General features: G+C 46.4%; 1 protein-coding gene across 6 annotated transcripts; it reads right to left on the minus strand.

The window, feature by feature from the left end:
• Positions 1-2,825: 2,825 nt before the first annotated feature.
• On the minus strand, positions 2,826-21,043 carry SF2 (splicing factor 2). Of its 6 annotated transcripts, XR_013312526.1 has the most exons (6): positions 20,769-21,034; positions 15,626-15,789; positions 13,099-13,271; positions 5,467-5,714; positions 4,416-4,749; positions 2,826-3,431 (listed from the first exon to the last, which is right to left on the minus strand). XR_013312526.1 is itself a non-coding variant. In XM_077654024.1 (4 exons), exons 1-4 carry the CDS (start codon positions 20,933-20,935, stop codon positions 5,547-5,549), a joined length of 672 nt encoding a protein of 223 aa, XP_077510150.1. In that variant the 5' UTR covers positions 20,936-21,034; the 3' UTR covers positions 2,826-5,546. The 6 variants fall into 6 exon arrangements, 1 of the variants encoding a protein (XP_077510150.1); XR_013312525.1 differs by having other exon boundaries at positions 2,826-4,749; positions 20,769-21,043; XR_013312528.1 differs by having other exon boundaries at positions 4,416-10,993; positions 12,890-13,271; positions 20,769-21,037.
• Between the last annotated feature and the right edge of the window lie 2,176 nt (positions 21,044-23,219).

Consider the following 23,219-nt stretch of genomic DNA (forward strand, 5'->3'; position numbering starts at 1 on the left):
GGAAATGGAGGGGGACGGCCGCCATTGTTGTCACTTCAGGGGAGAGGGAGTAGTTTCTAGACAAGTCGGTCCTCGTGGGAAACTATAGTCCGAAAAACTCAAGCCAATGGCGTCGGCCGATTATATGACCCTGCTAGCGTGACAATGCAGGGAGTGGCAGATGACAGGGGATAGTCCCTTTCCTGCATTGTCACGCTAGCTGGTTCATGAGAACCAGCCGCTGCCATATGCTGGAAGGGGCTCCTTTGTCGGGGAAAAGCCGCTTCGTTCTTGAGTTGTACCCGCCTTCGGTCCGTCTGGCAGAGACTTCCTTCCCCAACGACGCAATCAATCCCGAGAGGTCACGTAACGCAGCACCCACTTCACAAAGGCAAAAATGAGAACGTTTACAACATTTGTATAGTGCGAAAGCGCGGCATATCCATATATGCAGAATTGGTCTTTTTCTATTTGACATTCATGGATCCCTGGGAGCCCTCTTATACCCCTCCTGGCGCAGCAGTCAAGCGGTTTGCCACTGTCCCGAGATGGCAGGCGCTGCCATTTGTGAAATTTTGCTCGGCTCTGAACCTCCGGACATTTTCGCACTAAAAACTGTTTCGTTGTTAACACAGCCCAGCCCCTGTGGCGATGCTCAGGAAGATGACCTCACGCTGGCTTTTGACTCAGCTCGTCTGAAAGCTCGCTGGAAATTCTTCCCAGGGTGGAACTTCCACTCTAACCATGGAGCAGGAAACCAGTTGGTTCCGGTTTCATCTGTAACCGGCGAATTGTTCGGGCTCAAATTTCGCACAGAAGTGGCACTTCGTCGGCAGTATTGTTTTATGCCCATTTGTTTGGGGTACTTGCTTGATTCGATCAGAAGTCGGATATTCGCATCCTCTGCGGCAACGGCGACGCAAAACAAGCTGCAGTCCCAGCGATGGCACCTGTGGCGCCATCTCGTTTTGTTTGTAGCACTTCTGCAGTCCAAGTGAGATTCCATTTTTCCGTCCGTCGCGCATACTCGGGATGGCTAGAGAATCATGTTTGGGACGTTTTCAGTACTACCTCAGGACTTGTCTCGAGCTTTATATATTCATAGAAGTACCGAATTCAAAGATAAATGTAAGAGAAGCTAACCAGAATAAGGAAAAAGAAGATGCAAAGCATGGTTTTACCATGCCCATGGTCGCAGGGCTATAGCTTTTTCTGGGTTTGAATTCTGCTGTCCGAGTGTAAAAGACAAGTGGCCCAAAAATCTAAACTGTCCGACCCCATCAGAAGCATGAGGGACATATGACAAAGTTTACAAACTAAAATAAGATATCTCAAGGCATCTTGAGATACCACTGTCGAACACGCATATATTTTAATGAAGTATTGAGAGCAGAGTGCAAGAGATAAAGCTGGTTTGATCAGTTCCACAATACTGTCCTGCGATAGGACAATAGTAGGACATTTGAGGAATTTTCATCAAGTCGTCCAGCAAGGACATTTAGTCATTTTTAGCCATTATCGAACCATTACTTAGCCTATACCGTGTCGTCTGTGACGCCGCTTGCATTGGCGAAACCGGAAACTTCAGACGCAGGCTCAGAGAGGATTCCGCCAAAGCATTAGATGTGGAACGGCCGTTCGTGACGTCATTCTGATGCTCTCTGAGCCTACGCCTGAAGTTTCCGGTTTCGCCAATGTAAGCGGCGTGCCAGACTTGACACGGGATACAGTCACGAACGGCCACTCCACATCTAATGCTTTGGCAACACAACGTATCAACGGGACACACCATCGATTGGGACGAAGCATCAGTCATCGCCAGAGAAAAGCTTATCGCGCCTTCTTTTAGAATCTTTTCATACACATAACACGAAGCATGCTCTTAACAGGGCAAGTGGAAATCTTCCAGAGTTCTACAATCGGATATTATGCAATTTTAACTGTACTTAAGCCACCGTCCTTCCATGCGGCGCTCTATGTGATCAAGGGACCCGTACGGGCCCCGAAACGTTGTATTCCCTTTTCGTCGAATCTTTTGGCGAGTGTATGTTTATTTCTACAACTCTTTCAGGCAGTAGTAGTTCCTACCGCTTACATGGCCTAGCCGAACTGGGTCATGCTACAGCTTAAAAACACTAGGCTGCAAGATAACAAAAGCTAAAAATTGCACTGTAGGTGGTGATAAAATGGTGGCCGGAACTAGCTCTCCTCTGCGGGGTTGGGCCTTCAGTCGAGAGCTACAGCCGTCGGAAAACTGCGCGCTTTCAACATGGTCACGACCCAGGTGTATGTAACACGGCCTCTGGTGTTTGGGTAGCCTAGTCAAGCAAACGCGCGACGGAAGCAGCTTCTTACACTGCCAACAACTCCCAAACTTGTTTCAAAACGCGTGCACCATGTGTACCACACGCAAACTTGCCTGCAGTGCTCTGTTGAAGTATGAGCAAGCCCTACAGTCACCACAGATATTGCCATAGTGTGCACAACAGCTGCCATGCAAAGTGCAAGCCGAGGCAAAGTCAGCGCACAAATGACTGATTCTCGCAGCACCTCATCACAGAAGGTAGATACAAAGGCGCTGCCCGTGAACAACTTAGCGACATGCGTATACTACGGCTGCCACAACAAAGCATTTAGTTCAGGCGATTTCAGCTACGTGACGAGAGAGCCACAATAGCTCATCAAAGTGCATTGCAGTGCAGCACTGCTTATGCCAATAGCAGCACCGAAAGGTTCAAGGCACGAGATCCTCTTACTTACGGTAAACGGCTGGGCAGCCGCAAGTGCAGCTTTCAAGCTGCAGGACCTGGCCAAGGGCTGCATACAGACCCAACAGAGACTCCACATAAAGGCCAAGGTTTGGACCAGAGGTCATTTTAATGCCAACTCAAGCAACTGCAACAATGAGTACAAGACTACAGGCTGCTTGATCTACATAAACTGCCGCTATCTCCACTGAAAGAAAGTATCCCCATGGTCATACTCACCTCGAGAGAAGTATCCATCCTGAAAACAATCTGTTCGCGCAAGACAACCAGTTCTAAGCACCAGTCTGGCTACGTCTAGAGCCGATTGTAAAGTTCTAAGCGAGACATGCCATTAATGAATGTCGGAAATGTTACTATGTATGTCTTGAGCAGCTTGTTACATTCCTAACAGACGTACACACTAGTATAAGTACTGCAAAGAGCGTGATTTTTTTATATATATGAATGGCTGCAGAAGACACCTCCATCTTGCCCCAGAAAAAAAAACAGCAAGTACCCAAGATTGTTGCCCTCCCATCACCCTGCCATCCCCAATCGCACAGCTCTTACGGCACCTGTTTGCATCCTGCCATGTGTGGATCCAATCCTGAAATCCATCCAATCCTATGATCCAGATTCCACACACGAGTGTAAACAGGTCCTGAACCCCTGCGTGTGAGTCCTCCTCCTCGTCAGGAGTGAGACCTTTGGCAAGAAAACAGGACAGGACGGTTAGCAACACAAAATTGCATGACCAGCCCCAACCCAATAAAATGCTCAGCACAGTAATGAAACACCAGTCGACTCTAAAAGAAAACAAAAAATGCTTTACATCCCTTGCTCCAGGCATGGCCAAGGAAGATCAAAGATAGCATGCAAGAAGTTTATCCGACACTGTGGTTGCTACTGGGGGATAACCTCGCACATGAAACATGGTTACTAAGCTGCACACACCTTAGAGTTAAAATGCAGCATACTCGTGTGTCCCACCACGGCTGAAGGGGTTCAGGATGTGTAACTTTATGCGAGTGAAATGCAACAAGAAACTCCGCTCAGGGTGAAACAGGGTGATGCAATACACGCTACTTTCTGGTCCCTGATGAGCCTACCACTAGGCATTTATGCCAAGCTTTGAGATGTGAACAGTTACAACAAGAGGTCAGCAAGTGCACACTACTGCCACTTGAAAATTCACCCTAGGTAGAGTCCCTCGTGCTTTTCAACCATAAATCAAGGCGCTTTGCCGGGTTTCAGGCCACAAACGGGCCACCATTCCACTTTCCCCCGAAAAAGCCGAAAAGACAGGAAGTGAACCTGCATCGACTACCATAGCAAAGCGGAAACCCACTTGCACCTTTAGGAGCAGCAGTAAACTATCTACGTCTGCCATTTCCACTACAGCTTTATTCAGGAAAGCACAGCAGAGCTTGATACAACCCTTACAAGGATAGCGAAAATGCGAGAAAACATACGAGGTTAGTGAGAACCACACCTGATGCATGTGCACTTAATGAACTTGCCCGTTAGAAGAAAAAAAGTGAAACAAAAGCGAAAGAAGGGGAGGAGAGTATGCGACAGTGCCAACACTGCCTCTGCAGCCCCTGACCCGGCAAAGCCCTGAGACAAGGCGCAAGTGGGACGGGCCTGATGGCTGCAAGTGACAATGCGGGGGTTGAGGGAGAAGCCTACCCTGAGGCGAGGCTCCAAAATCCTGATGGCCAATTCCACCTCCTGTGTGCAGGAAGCTGTGGTGACGCTGCTCCTTCCTCTATGCTAAGCGGCGTGTTCCTCTGTTTCTGCGAGCCACTTCTCTCTCCCAGCGCAGTGTTCTCCTCTTGCGCTCCCTGAATTGCTCCTCCCTGAATGCTCTCCCCTTCCTGCGCCGTGCCAAATCCTCGGGCGAGGCACCGCACCTCTCCGTTCCTCCCGCTAAGCTCCTCCTCCGATCCGAATGTGCGTGTCCACAAACATATCCGCTTTAGCGATCCTCAGCGGCGTGTGCCATCCTCCCGTTTTGAGGCATCTAGACAGACAAACAGATTAAGAGACAGATGGGCATCGCTGTCCACAAGACCTCAGCACAACACACAACACCACACTTGTATAGAAATGCGTTTCACCGCAACCCATGCTAAGACAAGTACGGTGCCACTGAGATGGGTGCAAACACATATAGGGCTGGCTTATGGCTGAGAGTGCACAATGTATTTTTCATCTTGTGCGCGCACGCTACTCTATGACACAAAAAACATTGCGAAGCTACAACACAATCTGTACACAGCAATTTTCACAATGATGGGCCAACACAAAATGACAACTGTATGCAATGATAAGGTGCGCCCACACACCAGTGTAGATGATTAAGACACGATTCAACGAAAATTCAGCTTTAAAACAAAATCAACAGTGTGATCAGTGCATGGAAGCCACTAGACTATGCTCTGCATAAAGAATCAAAAAGCTAGCATAACATTTTTGATTGTAATTAATTTTTCCAGAGCTAATGAATAATGAATTGGGCTCAAAAACCAAACAGCATTCACAGAATGCTTCTGTGCTTATTGAACCTCAAGGAAAAAGATCCTAGTGAACAATCCCATCTGAGTGCTGCTGATCAAAACTGACAACAAATTAGAACTTTCTGTCAGTGCCCAAAACAGACCATGATAGCAGTACATTTAACATGATACAGTAGGAATGCAACAAGAAAAAAAAAAGTGAAACTACAATGAACGTTCACCAAAAAATGGGCCAGAGGGGTTGTTGCCTGCCAGGCAGTTAGTGCCATCCATGATTTCTCAGACCCCGAAAGTTCCCAGTTCAGTTGGAGTGAGAACAGGATCGCGACCGTGATGGTGTCCGTGAGCCGGATCGGCGGGCAGGTGAATACGTGGGAGAACCACGGGAACGGCGTGGCGAGTAGCTGCGGCTGCGACTTCGTGAGCGGCTGCTGTAGTCTTCACGTACTCTGATGTACGACACCTCACCCTGGAAAGGTTTGGGCAGTTGTCAAGAGCTGCTAAGAGTGCCATACATGGCAACATTGTTCATTAAACCCACAACAGCTGGCTTAGTAAGTGCACAGGACTCTGCTGTGCTACCAGCTTTCAACACAGCAACCCCTACGACATTACTGAAAGCAATCTCTACAACCTGCTCAAAGCATGTTTAATCTTTGGCATTGCATAAAATCTTAGTGCCTAATCCAATTCACATAATGGCAAAATGCAAGACCTTACTGTCATCTGCCTTGTGCCATTCACAATTTAACGAGCCTGCTGCAGGTCATTCACCTACAAAATGCACACCCTCACTGCAGCCATTTACAAGTACCATCATGCTATTTAACTGCAAATGACATACTATCAATCAACAACAACATTGGTATGCATGGCACCTTGCCAGGATTTCTTTTAACTGGTGTCACCGACATGTAACACGGCCACTGTGCGCCAACATACTGTGAACACATAGCATTTTGACAAAGCAATAACAGCATTCCCTGCAGTGCAGGTTCCTCCATTTGAACAAACATGTTTTGTGCTTTTCTGCCTATACCACTGAAACACTGGAAAAAAACAAATCCAGGCATGTGGAACTGCCTGGCTGCAAACAATGCCAGGCATTTAATGCGATTTCCCGTACTCGTGAGGCACATGCATTAGGTTAAAGGGACACTGAGGAGAAATTGAAGTTGGCTTGCATCGATAGAATACCAGCTCCTGATCACAAAAACGCCGCTCTTACTGAAAATAAAGCTCTTGTAAGGTAGAAAATAGCAAGAACCAAAATACAGGTATCGCCGCCACAGGCCAATCTCGCAAGTATAAGCGTGGTGGCATCATAGGGCAAGAGACGCCATCTAGGAGGAATTTTACTTCCTACATGGAACCGCGAATCTCAGGCTGACAAAGGAAGGTTGTGCTGTTCAATATTGAAGTAAGTTTTGTTTTGAAACCGATAGTGCACTTTTATCACACAAGGAAGGCAGACAAAAGACAACCTGAATCTTGGAAGCAAAGAAAACCGATGCTTTGCGGCGCCACAGGCGGCCAGGAGCATTTCGATTTGTTAACGCGCTTCGCGTCTATGAGCTTTACGTGCCCCGTGGTTTAGTTTTTGACGCGCCTCGATTTACAAGCGCCGAACAGCAGAGGAACTCCAAGTGCTGCGTCAAGTGCTAGTTAACCTTTGAAAGAACCTGTTAAGGCTTGTCAGATGATCGCCACGGTCGATGAAAAACTATGATGGCACAATGGTCGGTGCCAGTCAACTTCAAACTACTTAACGGAAAGCGTTTATTAGGGACGGGAGACAAGGTACAAGGCAAGAAAAATTGCTGATGGCCTAGTTCTGTTAGGCCAGGATATACGTAGTGAAAGCACGGAGACTTCTGCATCGGAATTATGCATTCACTAGATGCGCCTTTATTGATAGCTGGAACTTGAGCCGTCGTGGCGGATTGGTAGCATCTCCACCTTAAACGTCAAAGACCCTCGTTCGATTCCGAACCTCGGCACAGGATTTTTTTTCTTCTTTTATTCAGTGAGTGGGCAGGGGCTTCAGTGGCTCCCATAGATGCCGACACCGAATATGTTGGTAAACGGTTAAGCGCAGGCTCTGTTAAGGTGCGTTTATGCTCCGGCATAACGCGCGCGCGCTGCATGGCGACGTCACGTCGGCCAAAGCGAGACCCTCTATACTCCAACTGCGCTCAACCGCAGACGCGTTCGGCGGCTTCGGCGCACTCTGACCGCACTGGCAGGGAGACTTGGAGCATGTCGCTATTTCGCGCCGAGTGCGCCAGCAGCTGCCGGCCCAGCCAGACTGATTCGGCTCCGCGGCGAGGTACGCGTTGCGACGTAAGTCAATAGCTTCGGCAGTTGGGCGGAGCTGTTCTTTTCGAGCTCTCGGCTAATTTAATCCGTAGGTACATGCAAGTGGGCGAGAGACCCCGATCCAGTGGGCCCGTTGGATCTAGCGGAAGCCGTTGAAGCGTCGATCGTGTGCCGGCTTTAGTTTCAAGCCGCCAACGTTAAACGCAACCGCCCTTGAGCACCCATCCGTTTTTTTTTTTGTGGTAAAAAATAAATAAATAACCTGTCCCTTGCAGCCGTGGGAGACCTCGACGCCGCCTGCTGCACCATGCAACCCGCCGTTCAAGGAATCACAATCCGTTGGCCCCAAAGCCCCGGCAAGCCTCCGATGGGCGCAACGCGCCGACCTTCTCCTGGCGCCTCGCGACTCCCCGCACTGGGGTTATGATATTTAGTTTGCAACGGCTGCTCACGGAGGAAGGGGGAAACGACCCACCGGCGCCCAACCTAACCGTGCTCCCTCAAAAGCATCGTAGCTCTGTGGGGCTGAGGTCGCTGAAATGCAGGCCAGAGATTTTGCGAGAACTACATCGTCGGGATCGGGATCCATCGTAACGCTGGCAAGACAGCGGTGCAAACGTAAACGAAGCGACGGTAACTTTCACTTCGGCAACTGCTAGACCGCACCACTAGCCTATAGAAATCACGGAGTCTCCGTTTACGTCACGTTTCACGTCACTTCGTCCTGTGACGTCATAAGAGTTCTCGAGTTTGAATCAGAGCGGCGGGAAAAACTTTTTCAACTTCGAATCCAAATTTCTTTGAAATAAATGCATCTTTTGCTGCCGGACATGCTGCAACAAAGCCATGAAATGCCAAACTATCAGATTTTGCTAACAAAAAAAATTTGATAGGGTTCTCCTCAGTGTCCCTTTAATGAAGCAACCGAACTGCTTCTGCAAACCTGTGCAGTATTACAGTCATACCATACTACAACAAATGCTGCAACAACGAAATTTCTGCCACAACAAAAAAATTTCAGAGCAAGGTACCGCTTCAATGAATTTTCTCCCGAATAAGCAGCATTTTTTTTAGCATCCATATATGCCTGTATCTCATTAGGTTTCACTACAATTGGCTGTCAGCTTGCACTTTAAATAGTGCAGTTGACACTACCTGCGGAATTGGAATTAATGTGCAGACATGTACGCAGAAAGATGCGATGCAGCGCACGACAGCCAGTAACAGTTTTGCCAATGGCTCATAATTTGCTCCTGTGAACCGCACCTGTTGGTGCAAAGGCAGCTTTAGACTTTATTGCTTGCCTCACTGCCAAAGGCATAACAAATTAGTTCTGCATGCATTTCAATGTGGCGTTTATCATGTAGACAGGAAGCAGTGAAAACGTTAAAATGCTTTACGGCACGACGCAGCTAGTTGCAAAGTGGCTTACCTAATGCTTCCTTTGCGGATTGCGTTAGGCCTAGCGACAAAGACTAAGCAGCAACGCAATGATCCACTGTCGCCCAGCGTGCCGGTGGGCGGCGCGTCATTGCAGGAAGCCTGACACCAGCCACGGTGTATAGTCTATTTTTGCCTTTGCGCTGCAGGCAAGCATTGCTATAACGTTTCTTTTGTCCTTTCTGGTGAACCGGGGCACTGCCCTAGTACAGGCACTGCTGTGCAAATCGCAGTGTGACGGTGGCTCTAGGCGGACTCGAGACACTCCACCAAATATGTTTGCACAGTGTGTTGCAAAGCGGCTTCAAAGGACCAGAGCAACATCCAGTTCAATCTGTCAATGTTCTGGCCTGATTTCACGACAATAAAACTGCCTTTTGAAGAAATTTTTCGCATGTCCCATGAATTGCACTGCAGCAGGATTCGACTGTTTCCAAAGTGCTTATCAGCAATGGGACAATAGGAGAGTTGCAAGACCAAACAACCTCAACAAACACACATTCAGCATTCCTTAACTGAAAGGCTAAGGATAAAATAACATCACACATTCTTGAAACAAACTACAGCAGAACCCCTCTATAGTAAAGTCACTCGGACCAGCAAAAAATCTTTACTATATCAGTTCTTGGTGATGGCACGGCTCTGAGGATCAAGACCTACTTATGCACAGATCTGCACAAATGGCACTGCTCCAGCGCGCATGTTCTAGTTAACGCCTTGTGACGCTAGGACAGAAACACTACGCCTAGTGTGGCGCTAATCTATAAATGTTAAAAAAATGGCCTCCATCATTGTTTCAAAAACGAGTTTTATCGTTTATCTACGTAATCATTATAATCCATTTATCTATGCTAGGCATGGTGGTGCAGACGAAAAGAAAGCGGCCAAAAGGAAGACGCTCTTTACCGTATTTATTTGAATCTAGGCCGATAGTTTTTTTCAAATAATCATATTCCAAACTCTACGGTCGGCTTAGATTTGAGGATTTTGAAAAACGCGCCAGTTTTTCATTGAAACTGCTAAATGTGGTACATAGCTAGCGCCATCTAGAAAAGTTAGTACCGCAGCCGCTACTAGCTATGCCAGTAGCCAACCGCAGACAAGCGAGGTCACCATTTTGACTTGTGTCGTGTCGGCCGTATCGGTGCACAGCGTGGTGTTATCGCGATGGCACCAAGCAGGAGATGCCGCTACAGTGCCGCTTTCAAGCGAAAAGTTGTGATAGCCGCACAGGCATCGTCGAACCTTCAAGCCGGGCGGGACTTCGGCGTCGACGAGAAAAACGTCCGTCATCGGAGGGAACAACGACAGCAGCTTTTTGCGTGCGCCTTAACGAGGATGGCATTTAGCGGACCAAAGAAAGGCCGTCACTACGAAGTGGAGACAGTTTTAGCCAACTTTGTTCGGACGCAGAGAGCAGCTGCCCTTCCAGTGACAACAGAAGTGCTCCAAGCGAAAGCTAGGGAACTTTCAAGGGAGCGAGGCCTAACACCAAAGGATTTTAAAGCCAGCTGGGGCTGGCTTCAGAAATTCATGAAGCGCTTCGGCTTCAGCCTCCGACGTCGCACTTCAATCATCCAGAAGCTGCCAGGCGATTTCGAAGAAAAGCTGATAGCTTTTCAGTGCTACGTACTGCGAAAGAGAGAAGTGGCAGGCTACAACCTTGGGCAAATCGGCAACGCCGACCAGACGGCTGTGTATTTTGATATGCCAGTGGCGTACATCGTGAATGAAAAGGGTGCCAAGGAGGTGAAGGTGCACTCTGCGGGTTGAGAAGCAGCGCGCAACTGTGATGCTGTGCTGCAAGGTTGATGGTCATAAACTCCTTCCTTATATGATATTTAAAAGGAAGACACTGCTCGCTCGAGAAACTTTCCCAAGAAATGTCATTGTGCAGGCAAATGAGAACGGGTGGATGAAGGGTGCGATGGCGCCCAGGAGCCCTTTTGACGAAGAACTTGCTTCTTGTCGTCGACTCTTCCATGGGCACTTGACAGACAACGTGAAGGCTGCGCTCGCCCAAGCGAACACGGACCTCGCTGTCATACTGGGCGGCATGGCATGACTGGCCAGTTGCAGCCACTTGATGTCTGCATCAACAAATCTTTCAAGGATCATCTGTGGAAATATTACACGGACTGGTTGACTGACGAAGACCACATGCTAATGGCAACGGGCCACATCAAACGTGCATCGCTATTGCAGCTGGCGGGCTGGGCAGCTGCAGCGTGGGATGAAATCCCAGATACATTGATCGTGCGTGCCTTTAAAAAGTGCAGCATATCTAATGCGCTTGACGGTACCAAAGATAGTGCACTGTTTGAAGGTGACAGTGACAAGGAACACAGCGATGACGACGTTGAATGAGCTCTGCACGTTCAGATTCAATAAATGCTGTTTGCATTTTGTGAACGCTGTCCTCGATTTTTTGTTCGGCCTACATTCGAGGTAATATATATATTTTTTTTTGTTGGCTTCGAACTTTATGGCGTCGGCCTAGATTCGAGTAAATGCGGTATATTGTTCTAGAGCGGAAGAAGTCATTATGGTTGTTTTCATTGCTGACGTTAGGATAGCAGATAAAGACAATCTATTTAATATCACGCACGAAATAGACTATGCTGATGATGATGATCATAGCAGACGAACGGGGAAACGGGTGCCCTCAACGGCCAGAAAGCTAACGAAAAGTTGGCACACGCTGCTCCATAGCACACCGCCACCTGCGGAGGTCTGCAATTCAGTAGGTCTTGCTGAGGATGCTCTCTGGTTGCTTTACTAAATATAAAGCGTTCAAAGCTTTGGCTTATAAAAGAAACACTTAGAAATACGCTCCATTCTGCTCTTATCAACCCTTTATGTGATAATTATTTTCAGTTATTACATTTTACGTTATCACGTTTACGATTTTTTGTCTTGCGGCAGTACTGCATTTGCGTGAATACAATGCGATTGCAAATATAACGTCAGTTTTTCTGTGAACATAGCATCTTCCACAGCCTCAGCATCGTTTAAGAGGCAATAGTTAAGAATCTAGAGCGACACAGTCAAGGCGTGGCAAAACCGCCCACGCAGTGCCGCTGCTGCTGTGCTGCGCACGTTTGCCCTTTTCTTCTCTTATCTGCTCATCACTGCACTTTTACTAGCTTTCCTTTCTCAGCAAACCATACTGGCTTCTTTCTATGTTCACAGCCAGCTTAGTTTTATTTTTTTGTTTGCCCCGTGTGCGCCACGTGCTTTGCTTCACGACCCCAAGGCCTTCAAAAAGTTGGCTTCTCCTCGCGCTCCTGAGCTCAGTGGTGAAGCCATCTTAAAAAAAAAAAAAACGCCGTTTTATCGTCTTTGGTATTTATTTGCCTCTGAACGTTAGCCTCGCGATCCGCGACTGCGCGCGTGCCGCGATGTGCACAACCAGACGCTCTTTACTATAGCCATTTCTAAAAAAAAATTCAACTATAAACGAAAAAAAAAAGTTGTCTACGGAAGGTGAAACGGGACTGAAGCTTCGCTTTACTATATCTAAGTTTACCATAGTGGGGTTATGCTGTATGAATTGATTAAACACCATTAAGAGTGCACACAAACTTTGAGATCAGTACCTATTTTCAGACTTACCAAAATAAAGCATGCCAAGTGAAACGCACAGCTGTTATCTTACATAGTGTTAGAAACGGGTACAAAAGCATCAACAGAGTTTAGTATTAAAAGGTAATTAGAATACATAGCAGAACGACCAAACAAGATTGGCACCAAATGGAAACCTTAGGTGTTACATGCCATGAAGACAGGATTAATTTACAGTCTTGCATCATGGCTCATTGCTCACGGTGCATACTGCGTGACTGGCAACCGTGGTGTCTGCAATGCATGGGCATCGCTTGGTGCTCGATGGTATGTACAGTCGCAGCTCGCGTTTTTGCCATCTGTAGCAGCCCAGCAGCGTGTTCGAAACAACCGAAATTCTGTACATTGTACACAATGCAGTACGGTCAAGGAATTTCATGAAGTTGCATCATTCCAAAACTTAACAGTGACCATATCATTGAGCTTCTACTGCATGCAACTGAAACTACAAAAAACTAGGTTTCACTTGCCTCATGGGAGCGAAATCGAGAGTCGTCCAGCTTCTTTACAGCGTATTTCATGTCCTCATATCGCAGGAACTCCACAACTCCAGTACCATCTTTGAACACGTCAGCATAGCACACATCCCCAGCTTCCCTCATGTGATCCTTCAGGTCCTGCCAACTGCCACTGGGAGGCAAACCTGCAAAGGGGCAACTCAAGTCTCAGCATTGCAAGATGGCTCAACAGAGAAAACTGTCCACGTGCAGGAGGTATTAACTGCGTCAGCTCTCCGATGCCCTACAGGCTCTGATGCTCCTTTCCCACCATAGCTACAAGCACACCCAAAATCACTCTGAACGGCTGCAACACTATGAAAGGAATTGTTAAATCTCGTGAATGAAAACCTAGGTAAAAACAAACCTTGCACTGAAGGTCATTTTCCACTTCCTGTGCCTGTATTAAGGGAGGAGCCTGGTCTTGAAAAGAAAATTTTTTTTAATGAAGTCTTCAGGGAACATGTATTTTTGTTGCCGATTCTAGATATCTCCATTTAATTTCATGTAAAATTATTCCTTGAGCACTTATGTAATTTTTATGCATGTATCTTGTGAAGAGCTTTGAAAAAAATCTTCTGCAGGAAGCTTACTGATATGTATGCCATTGGGTTCTCTTGATACTAAGGAATGCAATACGGGTAAAATTGTCTTCATGCCTATCATAGAACTTAAGTTATAGGGTTTTAAAGCTGTCACTTCAGAAATGCGAAGAAAAATGTGTATTCTCGTTTCTGAAGTGGCAGCTTCAATACCCTATAACTCAAGTTCTATGATAGGCATGAAGACAATTTTACCCGTATTGCATTCCTTAGTATCAAGACGACCCAATGGCACACATTTCAGCGATTTTCCTACAGCAAATTTTCTTCCAAGCTCTCCGCAAAATAACTGCATAAAAATTATAGAAGTGCCCAAGAAATTGTTTTACATGAAATTAAATTACACGTTCAGAATCAGCGTGCAAAAATAGATGTTCCCTGGAGATTTCATAATTATTACTACACTAATAAAATTTTGTTTTCAAGAGCAGGCTCCCCCCTTAAACTCCTGCCATTACAGCACATTTTTCTGCGCAAGCCTGTCTTGTTCCTTGCATGTCACAGCACATGGACACTGACTACCAGACAGACTCCTAAGTGTCAGGAATAGCAGGCACCAAAGGGTGCAGAGTGGCAGGAAAAGTGGGCTCAACAGATGCTAAGTTGTGTGTCTAAATGGGCAGTGACCGGTTCACACGACATCAGCCTCAACATGTTACTGGGTGGTGCGCTGCAAACACCTGGCATTGCCAGCATGAACACGTTCCAACACAGTAAGTGATCACCGTATGTCTGGTTCACACTTTTTCTGGCTCTTTCTGGGTATACAAACATTTGTCTGGCAGCACAAAAAGCATTTATGGCTGAGAAAACTGAATTGAAAAATTTTTCCGCTACTTAATTCTAATTCGTGACGTCTATACAGAGAAAGACTGCTTGCCGCCACTTTTAAGTGAAGGGCAGTGTAGCATAGCGTCCAGGATCAGCACCCAAAACCATGTTTTTTTTTTTTCACACGCCAGTTTACTTGTGAAACTGCCCAGCAATGGCGCCATCTGTACTTTCTTTCTTGGGCTTTTCTAATTTACAAAGGCTGAGTTTTCACTGAGGGCGACATAAGGGAAACTTCAATTTGTCCTCGGTGTCCCTCTAACAAAACATTGAAGAGGCAAAATAAAATTCAATGCTTACTCTGTTCTCACTAGCCAACCTGTGCCTGCCAGAACAATTGACCAGAGCCAGCACTGCCTTAGAATGTTCTTGCAGGCTAGTAGTTTGTTCATTTTCAAGGAAAGTTAAGACTGTGCGAATAAGACGAAGACAAAAGGCAAAGACACAAATACTGTACCCGTGGTGTCGTACTCTTGTCTTTGTCTCCTGGCCTCGGCTTATTCATGCAGTCACTTTACAGCGCCGCACGTTGCATACAAATGAAAAGCTTGCCCAATCATCCCCACCTCCTGTAATGCGGTGCCTGCGTTGTCAGTAACCAAGGAACTATGTCTGTTTATATGCTTTGTGCTGCTAAAATCAAAACATATAGCTTACTGTGATTGAGTAGTGCATTTCAGTAGTACTTTACTAGAAGCTAAGCAAAGGCTGTAATTAGGTGCGGCTCCAAGCACATTAGTAAAGCAGCACAGTCTTCTATAGACATTACAGTCCAAATTAATTAATGCACAGGCAATCATTCGATGTAATTTCTTTTTCACCGATGGAGGACTGTAGACTGCTAACGCAATAAAATGACACCCCAAACCATTGCCTTAAATTACAGGTGGAAGGAAGCCCCCTCAGTTTGCTGGGCAACATTTGGTGTGCGGATTGAGACCTCCCTCCCACTCCTGTTCCTGCCTGAGCTCATGAGAAAACCACCGCTCTGCTCCTTTTCTACTGCAGTCTGGATCACTGTTCTAACAATGCACCTATTCCCCCCCAAAAAACAGCTGTAAACACACCTGAAACAAGAACCCTGTACTGAGACCTGCGGGCAGGGGGTCCTCGGCCGCGGCCGGGACCCATGCTGCCTCGCCCAGGTGCCGAACCTCGGGGGAACTCCACACGCAAGCGGTAGCCATCATAGTCATAGCCATCTCGGGCATGCACCGCATCCTCTGCGTCTCTGTAGAGGAGAATATGACAACAGTAAGTACACAAAGTGAGACACCTTCAACTGGTTTGTTACTGCATCGTAGGTCATTGGTCATACATGACCCGATGTTTTGAACCTGCCGCCAAAAATTCAAGTCAGCACTCCTTGACAAGCTGAGCCATCTAGTTTGCTTCTATAGCACCATCTCTTTGGTTCCCCAATTTAGTTTTTTTTTTTTCATTTTCTAAAGCGAGGAGGCGACATGAAAAAAAACTTCCGAATGTATGTAGTCTGCTCCCCAATGGCGAAAGGCTACATGAGCACTTTAGTCAGTTCTTGTGCAGTTTTTTTTATAACAACAACAGTGGTGATTTAGGCAAATATTTGGAATGGTCAGATTTCAGTTCCGATTGCCAGACTTCTTCCCAAAGGCCAAGGGCACCAGCACGTGCTTGCAAGTGTTTCGCTTTACTGTTCACTGTATTTTATGTAGTGCACTTTATTTGTAAATGACGAGTGATTTTATTTGGTGCTTTATGGTCTTTGCAACACACTGTCAAGATATTTTACCAAATGTGCCAGCAGATTTTTGATTATGATGATGTTGAATGGGCTGCGCCCCCTTTTCACCCACAGAAGCCATTCGCTACCCACCGAAAAAGGAAATTGAGAAACTGCAAGTTCTGCCATAAAGAAATGAGAATAGGGAACTCTGAACAAGTGTAATGTGCAGCACGTTCCATATCTACCTCCATTTCAGGCCCTCACACGACCGCTTTCTCTGGTGGCACAGTACTCATATTCCTTAACTTGAAAGGCCATGGAAAGTGCAGTGTATTATGTACACTGTTGAAAGTCGCAAGAATGGTAGCTCGGAACATATACAACATTTTGTAAATTTCAGTTTTTTGTAATCAACTTCAGGCTCGGAGCAGCAGCCTCTTATTTTTTGCCTGTATATTATTGTGCGTGTGCGTCACGAGCATATTTAAGGGAGGATGATGCTGTGCTGATGAGCTTTGAGAAAGGTACATATACAAATTAACTTGCCATCAGAACCCCGAAAATTCACACCAATATTCTTAAATGTGTAGTATTGACTGAATTAGGTTAATTACACAAGAATTGTACTTTGAGAACATTTTTTTTCAATTTTGACACTAAGTTTATTATCCCTTCTTCAGTGATACAAAAATTGATTTTATTCATCTTGTTTTTCGAGTTCAGTAGATGGAAAAAGCTTATACTCTCTCAGAGATTGCAGTTTAAACTTTGGTCATGCAGTACCAATCCTATATTATGCCTGCTGCCTAGCCATCAGTATTTGTTTGAAATTGTTTATAATGGCGTTCCTGGAACATTCTTCTACACACTGTCACCGACAAACGTAGCGAGACTCAAAAGGGCCTTTTAATCGAATGGCCAAGTAGACCAGCAGTGCGCACCAGAGCGGAAGCGTAGTCTTCCTCACTCCGTCACGAGCCAAGACATGCTGCTCGGCCGCATGGCAGCGCTCGCAGAATGTGAGCAGTGTGGCAATATTCTTCCATTTGGCAGAGCTACGATAGTATACCAGTGATAGCATGTTGTTGACATTGTGGTTCAGCACCACATTACAAAATTTACCCGGTATCGCACACTGGTTTGCTCAAAACCTGCGCTTCTCTCACAAATTGGAAGAGAAACGAGGCATCACTGTCTTCGCAATGTATTCCGGAAGCAGTAAACGGCCGCTAGGCTTAGCAAACCCCCAAAATTAGGCTGCATGGCTAGAAAAGCAACAGATGGTGGACCCAGTTGACCAAAAAAAAATTACTACTCAAGCGTAGAATCTTTTTCCCACTTATAGTGCCTAGTTTATAAATGGACACACTCTTTAGGAGACCACTTTTTTTTGTTTCGAAACAAAAGAAGCAATGCGATTGTCTCCTGCATCAAGTCACGCTTCATTTAAACATTGAATAAGAGTGGTTGGAACCATTTCAAAATATCTTCCTATGTTCATAACGAGCATGCTTTTTGGAGGGCACGATCTTTACGAATCTCGGCATTTTTAAAGCGCAAAATCAAAAAACTGTTTCTTTTTGGTCAACTTTGCCTACCACCACTCATTAAGCAATCAATTTTCGAAACGATTCGCACACACAACTCAGGCATTTTTTTTTTCGGTCGGAAGTGCAATCAATAAGCTACAGTTTGTCGTATTACAATCAGCAGTGTATTTTGCACTTCTTGAAGAAATAATTTTTATTTTAAAACATTAAAAATGGGTCATTTTTTTCATGGTAGCGAAACATTTATAGCAACAGTCTGCTGACAAAGGTGATTATTCTCTAGTAGATCTTTCCATGAGATGGCAATAATGACGGTAGAACTAGAGGTTTTGTCAGGAATTTATATTTTTAATTGGCAAGGGCAGCCCAAATCCGACGGTGGTGCCATACTATGTACCAACTCTAGTTCTGATGGCAGTCTAACTACAGCACTGGGAGTGGACACACTTTTTATGAATAGGACTGAATGTAATGCAGGGGATGTTTTGTTGGAGGAAAATTCAGGCACCTAATATTTTCTAATTTCAAATAGCTCCCGTTTCTTGCATGGTTTAACCCTGCTTTTTCACAATTTCTTAAATGTTTTGAGAGGGCAAACCGCCACTATGCTGACAGTGGCGCTTCCAATGGCAGCGCTGCTACCAAGAAAAAGAGTTGTATCTGTGTCTCGAGTCTCCGCCGATATATTGTTAAAACCACATTAATGCATTAGAATGAAGTTTATGCGAAACCTATGCGTCTCAGTTAATGTAACGCTCATGATTTCCACGACACGGCAGATGTGCCCATAATCTCATGGTGTGCGACACCGGCTCTAACAGAAAGCAATATTTCAACGCAGAAAAATTGTTTTAATTGTGCTGCCATGTTTCTCAGCTCCATGCCTAGCATACATTCATTTAGGCAAACTGCTTTCAATTACCACGAAGAAAATATGGTAGATAAGTCAGTAGACGGCCCCTTTAACATGTTCATGGTGTCTTGGGGCACCAGTGGATCACGTCATTTGCTCATGCTGTGCGATCACTGGGCCACATGATTAAGCCATGGGTTAGATTTTATTGTGAAGTGCAAAAAGGAGGACCTCAATAAAACCTGTCCCATGGCTTCACGTGACCCAGCATTCGTGGCCGCACAGCATGAGTAAATGACGTGAACCAACGGTGACATATGACGCAGTGAATGTGTTAAAGACAGAGAATGGGACATCAATCACAGGAACATGCCTCTAGCCTGCCACTTCGCACCGGAAAAAGGGAAAGCAGAACGACAGAAAGGGGAATAAAAATGTCAGGCAGTGATGTAAGCATTCACACCATGCTCTTACACCACACCAAGCACACAATTTTTTAAACCTTTGTAAACACTACCCAATGAGACCAACGGGTTTGCTTATGTAACATCCATGAAAGTTCCTCTCACCGTCAAGAGGTTTGGAATTCTCGCGATGCCTGGCCCAGAAGTATACTTTCGACAAAGGCTGTACTAAATACTGCAGCCTCATCTGGGGTGGGAGGCACTACACAGGGACAAAAGTCTCCACGACACATGAGCTGCAACTAAGTCAATATCTCCATCATCAGCCAGAAGCTAGACTCCAGGCTTGTGGAGGTCGAAGTCGAACTACCGCGCTGTAATAGAGGCAGGTGGTCGCTAAATGCATGTTCATCTGTCGTGGAGACTTGTCCCCGACAGTACAAAGTACAGTACTACGTGTGCGCATATAACCTATTGCCTTAAGATCAATGCGGTTCAGTTGTAAGCAATATGAGGAGAAGGAAGAGTTTTAGCATTTAGTTATTAACTAAAATTTCGCATGACAAGCACAGTTCAATTACCTAACTAACTTTTGCCTTGGCATCTAAAATCCAAAAATCCTTATCGATTTACACAAGTCAGAAAATTTGAAATTTTTTGCTTTTCTCATACTGCTCACGATTCTCATACTCTCACATGAAATGCGTAAACACGCTGAAATCGCAAGAAGCAATGCAATCTCCCGTTTGCCAGCTGGATGTAACTTTGACCTTAGCTTGCTCTACTTGGAGCTGCGCGAACAATGCACAGCTGCAGCCAACTAAGCCAACCGGGCGCGCTATTGAAGCGTGCAATTCCCCACTGCCACGTGTCCCATGCGAGAAAACTGCGCAGCTAGGATATGCAAATGACGGACGCAGTGCGCGACAGCAATGATGTCAACGATGGTGCGCCTTTTTTCGTTCAACAGCTGCCCAAATGTCGTCGGGGATAGAGACTGTGCAGGCAGAAGTTTGACCACTTTAAACGCTTCGCTACACTATGCGTCACTTCATTAGCATGCTCTTCCCGGTATTACTCAAGTGCGCCGTTACCTACTGCTAGATTTAAAATACTTTTCCTATATCCGTTTACAAAGCCAGGACGCCAAGTACAACAGAACCGAAACTAATAGTTACGGGACGCCTTTAAACAACTACAAACTCCGTGGTGAAGTTATAAACTGAAAGAACCTCGACACAAAATCGTGCACGTTTCAAATTACCTGGTGGCAGACATCTGCATCGCCCGCGCTAACGCGCACGAGTCTTACGAGGGTAAAGATAACAGATAAGAGTGGACGAAATAACTAGACGAGGGTTGCGTGTTGGCTACTAGGCCCAACAACTTTTGATACTATAAAATGTCGGTCGAAAGCCGCGAGGCGTGCAGCGGTAAGCAAAGCGGAAACCAAGCACCCCAGCCTACGCACCACAACAGTAAAACAAAAATCTAGGCCAGCACGCCTCGCCTAGGAGCGCCAAAACAAACTGGGAAGGGTGGTGCCCGGGCACGCACAACCTTGGAGCAAACGCGAAATGGCGTTGCGCGTTGAGCAATGCACAATGGAATATCCTCACAGCGATCATTCGCCGCAAATATTTCAACAGTAAACGAACGCTCTCGCCTTAGGGTTACGCAGGCCCTTACCATCCTTACCTGGGGTCGTCGAATTCAACAAAAGCGAATGGCGGACCCCTGCGATTCTTCAAGTCGATGAATGTAATTTTGCCAAACTTGTAGAACAAATCCTCAATATCCTTGCTCCTTATGTCCGGTGGCAAATTTCCAACGTAGATCCTGCATTCGTTTCCTCGGAAAGACATGGTGCCGACCGATTATCGACGATTACAACGCAAACGCACCAAGAGGGCAACAGACAAACCAAACGATCGAAGATTGTCTCGCTTTCTCTCGCGATACACGAGAACACGTGAACGCGAATTTCTGCAAACAACAAGAACACAAAACCAATGCCTCCAAGAACATGCCTGAAGCGTCAGCTCGATTTCAATGGACGCCGAGTTCGCCACGACAGTGCGCAGACTGACCGCGAGGCGGCGCGAAAAGATGACCCTCGATTTCGGTTTCAATGGCTGGGAGACTGTGATGCGTGGCTCTCAATCATGCTGTTTCATTCTTTTTTCGGGCTTCGAGCAAGAACTTTAGTTCGTTAACGACAAAAAACATGTTCTTGGATATCTCAGAGTGCAGCAAATGCTTAAAAAGTCTAAGCTGACTTCTGAAAGAGGATCATCAGTTTCGATTTCGAAATCTAAACGAGTGCAGTGCACCCCGTTCTATCATGCCGTTAGGACCCTTTGTCTGCTGCATAACCAGGAATTTTGGACGGTTTGCAACAAAAGGAACATGTTCGAAAAATCCATATTGCAACAAGTGCTTGAAGTGGCGAGAAATGCCGCAAAATAAGTATTTACACTGCATGATGCATGGTTGTATATTGTACTGCTGCCAATGGCAAAAAATCAATAACTACTTCGGACAAGCAAAAAGGGAAAATAATCCGTGAGATAGAATAAGGACAGGAGTAAGTCCGGAATTGCCTGAGCTCTCAACTGTAGCCAGGTGACCCGTAGCAAAGGAGAACTGCATATGGCGCTCAATGAATAGAAGCCGGAGACGTCGCGGTAACTTGCCTGGGGAGTCGCTGGCCCGCAGGGGGCACATCCCTCATATCTAATGTTCTTAGAACTTTGCGAAGCGCACGCCTGTTACAATCTTGCTGCGGAGCATTGCGAGAGATGTTTCGATCGGGTGAAGCATATCTTAATTGGAAGGCCCAGACTGCGCTGTTTTCTAGTCATTTTTCCGACGAGCTTTCGCCGAACGGTACCTCCTTGAATAGCGTACGTTGACAAATCTCAAATAAACCGATGCCCCTCTTGTCTGTTATTTCCGCAAGAAACACAGCTCACTAGGTTCTTGCGTGATGCACACGCACGCAGTGACTTTGGGAGTAACACAGCCGGCCTGACCGACTGGATTTCTCCAAATGACAAGCACGCGTGCGTTGATGAAATGACATTTGGAACAATGGGAGTATCAGACATGGCGAGCGACTTGTTAATACTAAAAAAAAAAAACTACTTGAAGGCAGACACGTGCGCACTTACAAGGAAAAATGGCATGCGTCGGTGCGATGAGGGCGGCGGAAATCGTTTCTTACTGCAGTTTTAAGAATCTTCGAGAAAGAGATTTCTTGTTGTACGTACGTCTTCGCAACTGCGTTCTTGTCTGTCTTGTCTGCGTTGTCGTCAGACCGCGTCCCGCGTCCGTCTAACGGACGCGGTCTGACGGGTGGGAACAGGACTTACTGTGCCAGCTGCATCACTTGATTCGCTAGCCGCCAGGTAAAGCTCTACGGCGGTCACTCCCGATGGTCCAGGTTCAGGACTATGGACGGTGCCCACAGGCGAGTCTTCGCGTTTTCGCTTTTTTATACTGCTGTCGTCGCGGGATTTCGCTGGTGCCGGCCTTAGGTACGACGGGTACTGATTGAAGATGCTTGGCGCGGCACCCTTTTTCAACATAAATTTGGTGCCTTCCCGAAAGTCACTTGGCTGGAAATGCAAGCTACAAACTACAGAATAATTTGATGTGGTGTTTGGCTGCCAGTTTTTCCTTCTAATTACCTTGAGCCATCTTTCCCGGAGTTCTAAGTCGGCAGGAATTTCATGGAACGAAACGCCGGGCTTCTTGTTTCGCTGACTGGACGTGCAAAACGGAACGCAACAACAACGCATTTTCGCTCGCTACTCCCTCCAGCAACTGCAGTCATCAACGCGTCACTTGTTAAACGGTGACACTAAACACATCACACAAAAAATACCAGAAACAGCGCACCAGAAGGCATACTTTTTGCTGAAACGGCAGTCACCAGAAAATTCTGTGCTGCCTGCGTGTCGTCTGCTAGAGCGGCTAGAGGGTCAGCTGACAGCGCCGCCGTACCGCAAACGCGCGCTCTACGGCGGGCAGAAAAACCCCTGGCTAGAAGCTTCAGGCATGTTCTAAACGTTGCTGGCGGGAGGAAAACGAGAGACACAGCGATAAGCGCAACAGCAGCGAACGCGAGACTTGAAAGGGTAACTG

This window comes from Amblyomma americanum, chromosome 2 (assembly GCF_052857255.1).
Source record: "Amblyomma americanum isolate KBUSLIRL-KWMA chromosome 2, ASM5285725v1, whole genome shotgun sequence".
In the NCBI taxonomy this organism is placed as follows: Eukaryota; Metazoa; Arthropoda; class Arachnida; order Ixodida; family Ixodidae; genus Amblyomma; species Amblyomma americanum.

Bases quoted from the DNA above. Each gene is read 5' to 3' on its own strand.
- SF2 (XM_077654024.1), bottom strand. From the start codon at position 20,935: ATGTCTTTCCGAGGAAACGAATGCAGGATCTACGTTGGAAATTTGCCA. The intron at 15,790-20,768 runs GTAAGGATGGTA...TCTCCTCTACAG, and splicing joins GTTGAATTCGACGACCCCAG to AGACGCAGAGGATGCGGTGC. The intron at 5,715-13,098 runs GCAAGTGAAACC...AAACCTTTCCAG, and splicing joins CTCGATTTCGCTCCCATGAG to GGTGAGGTGTCGTACATCAG.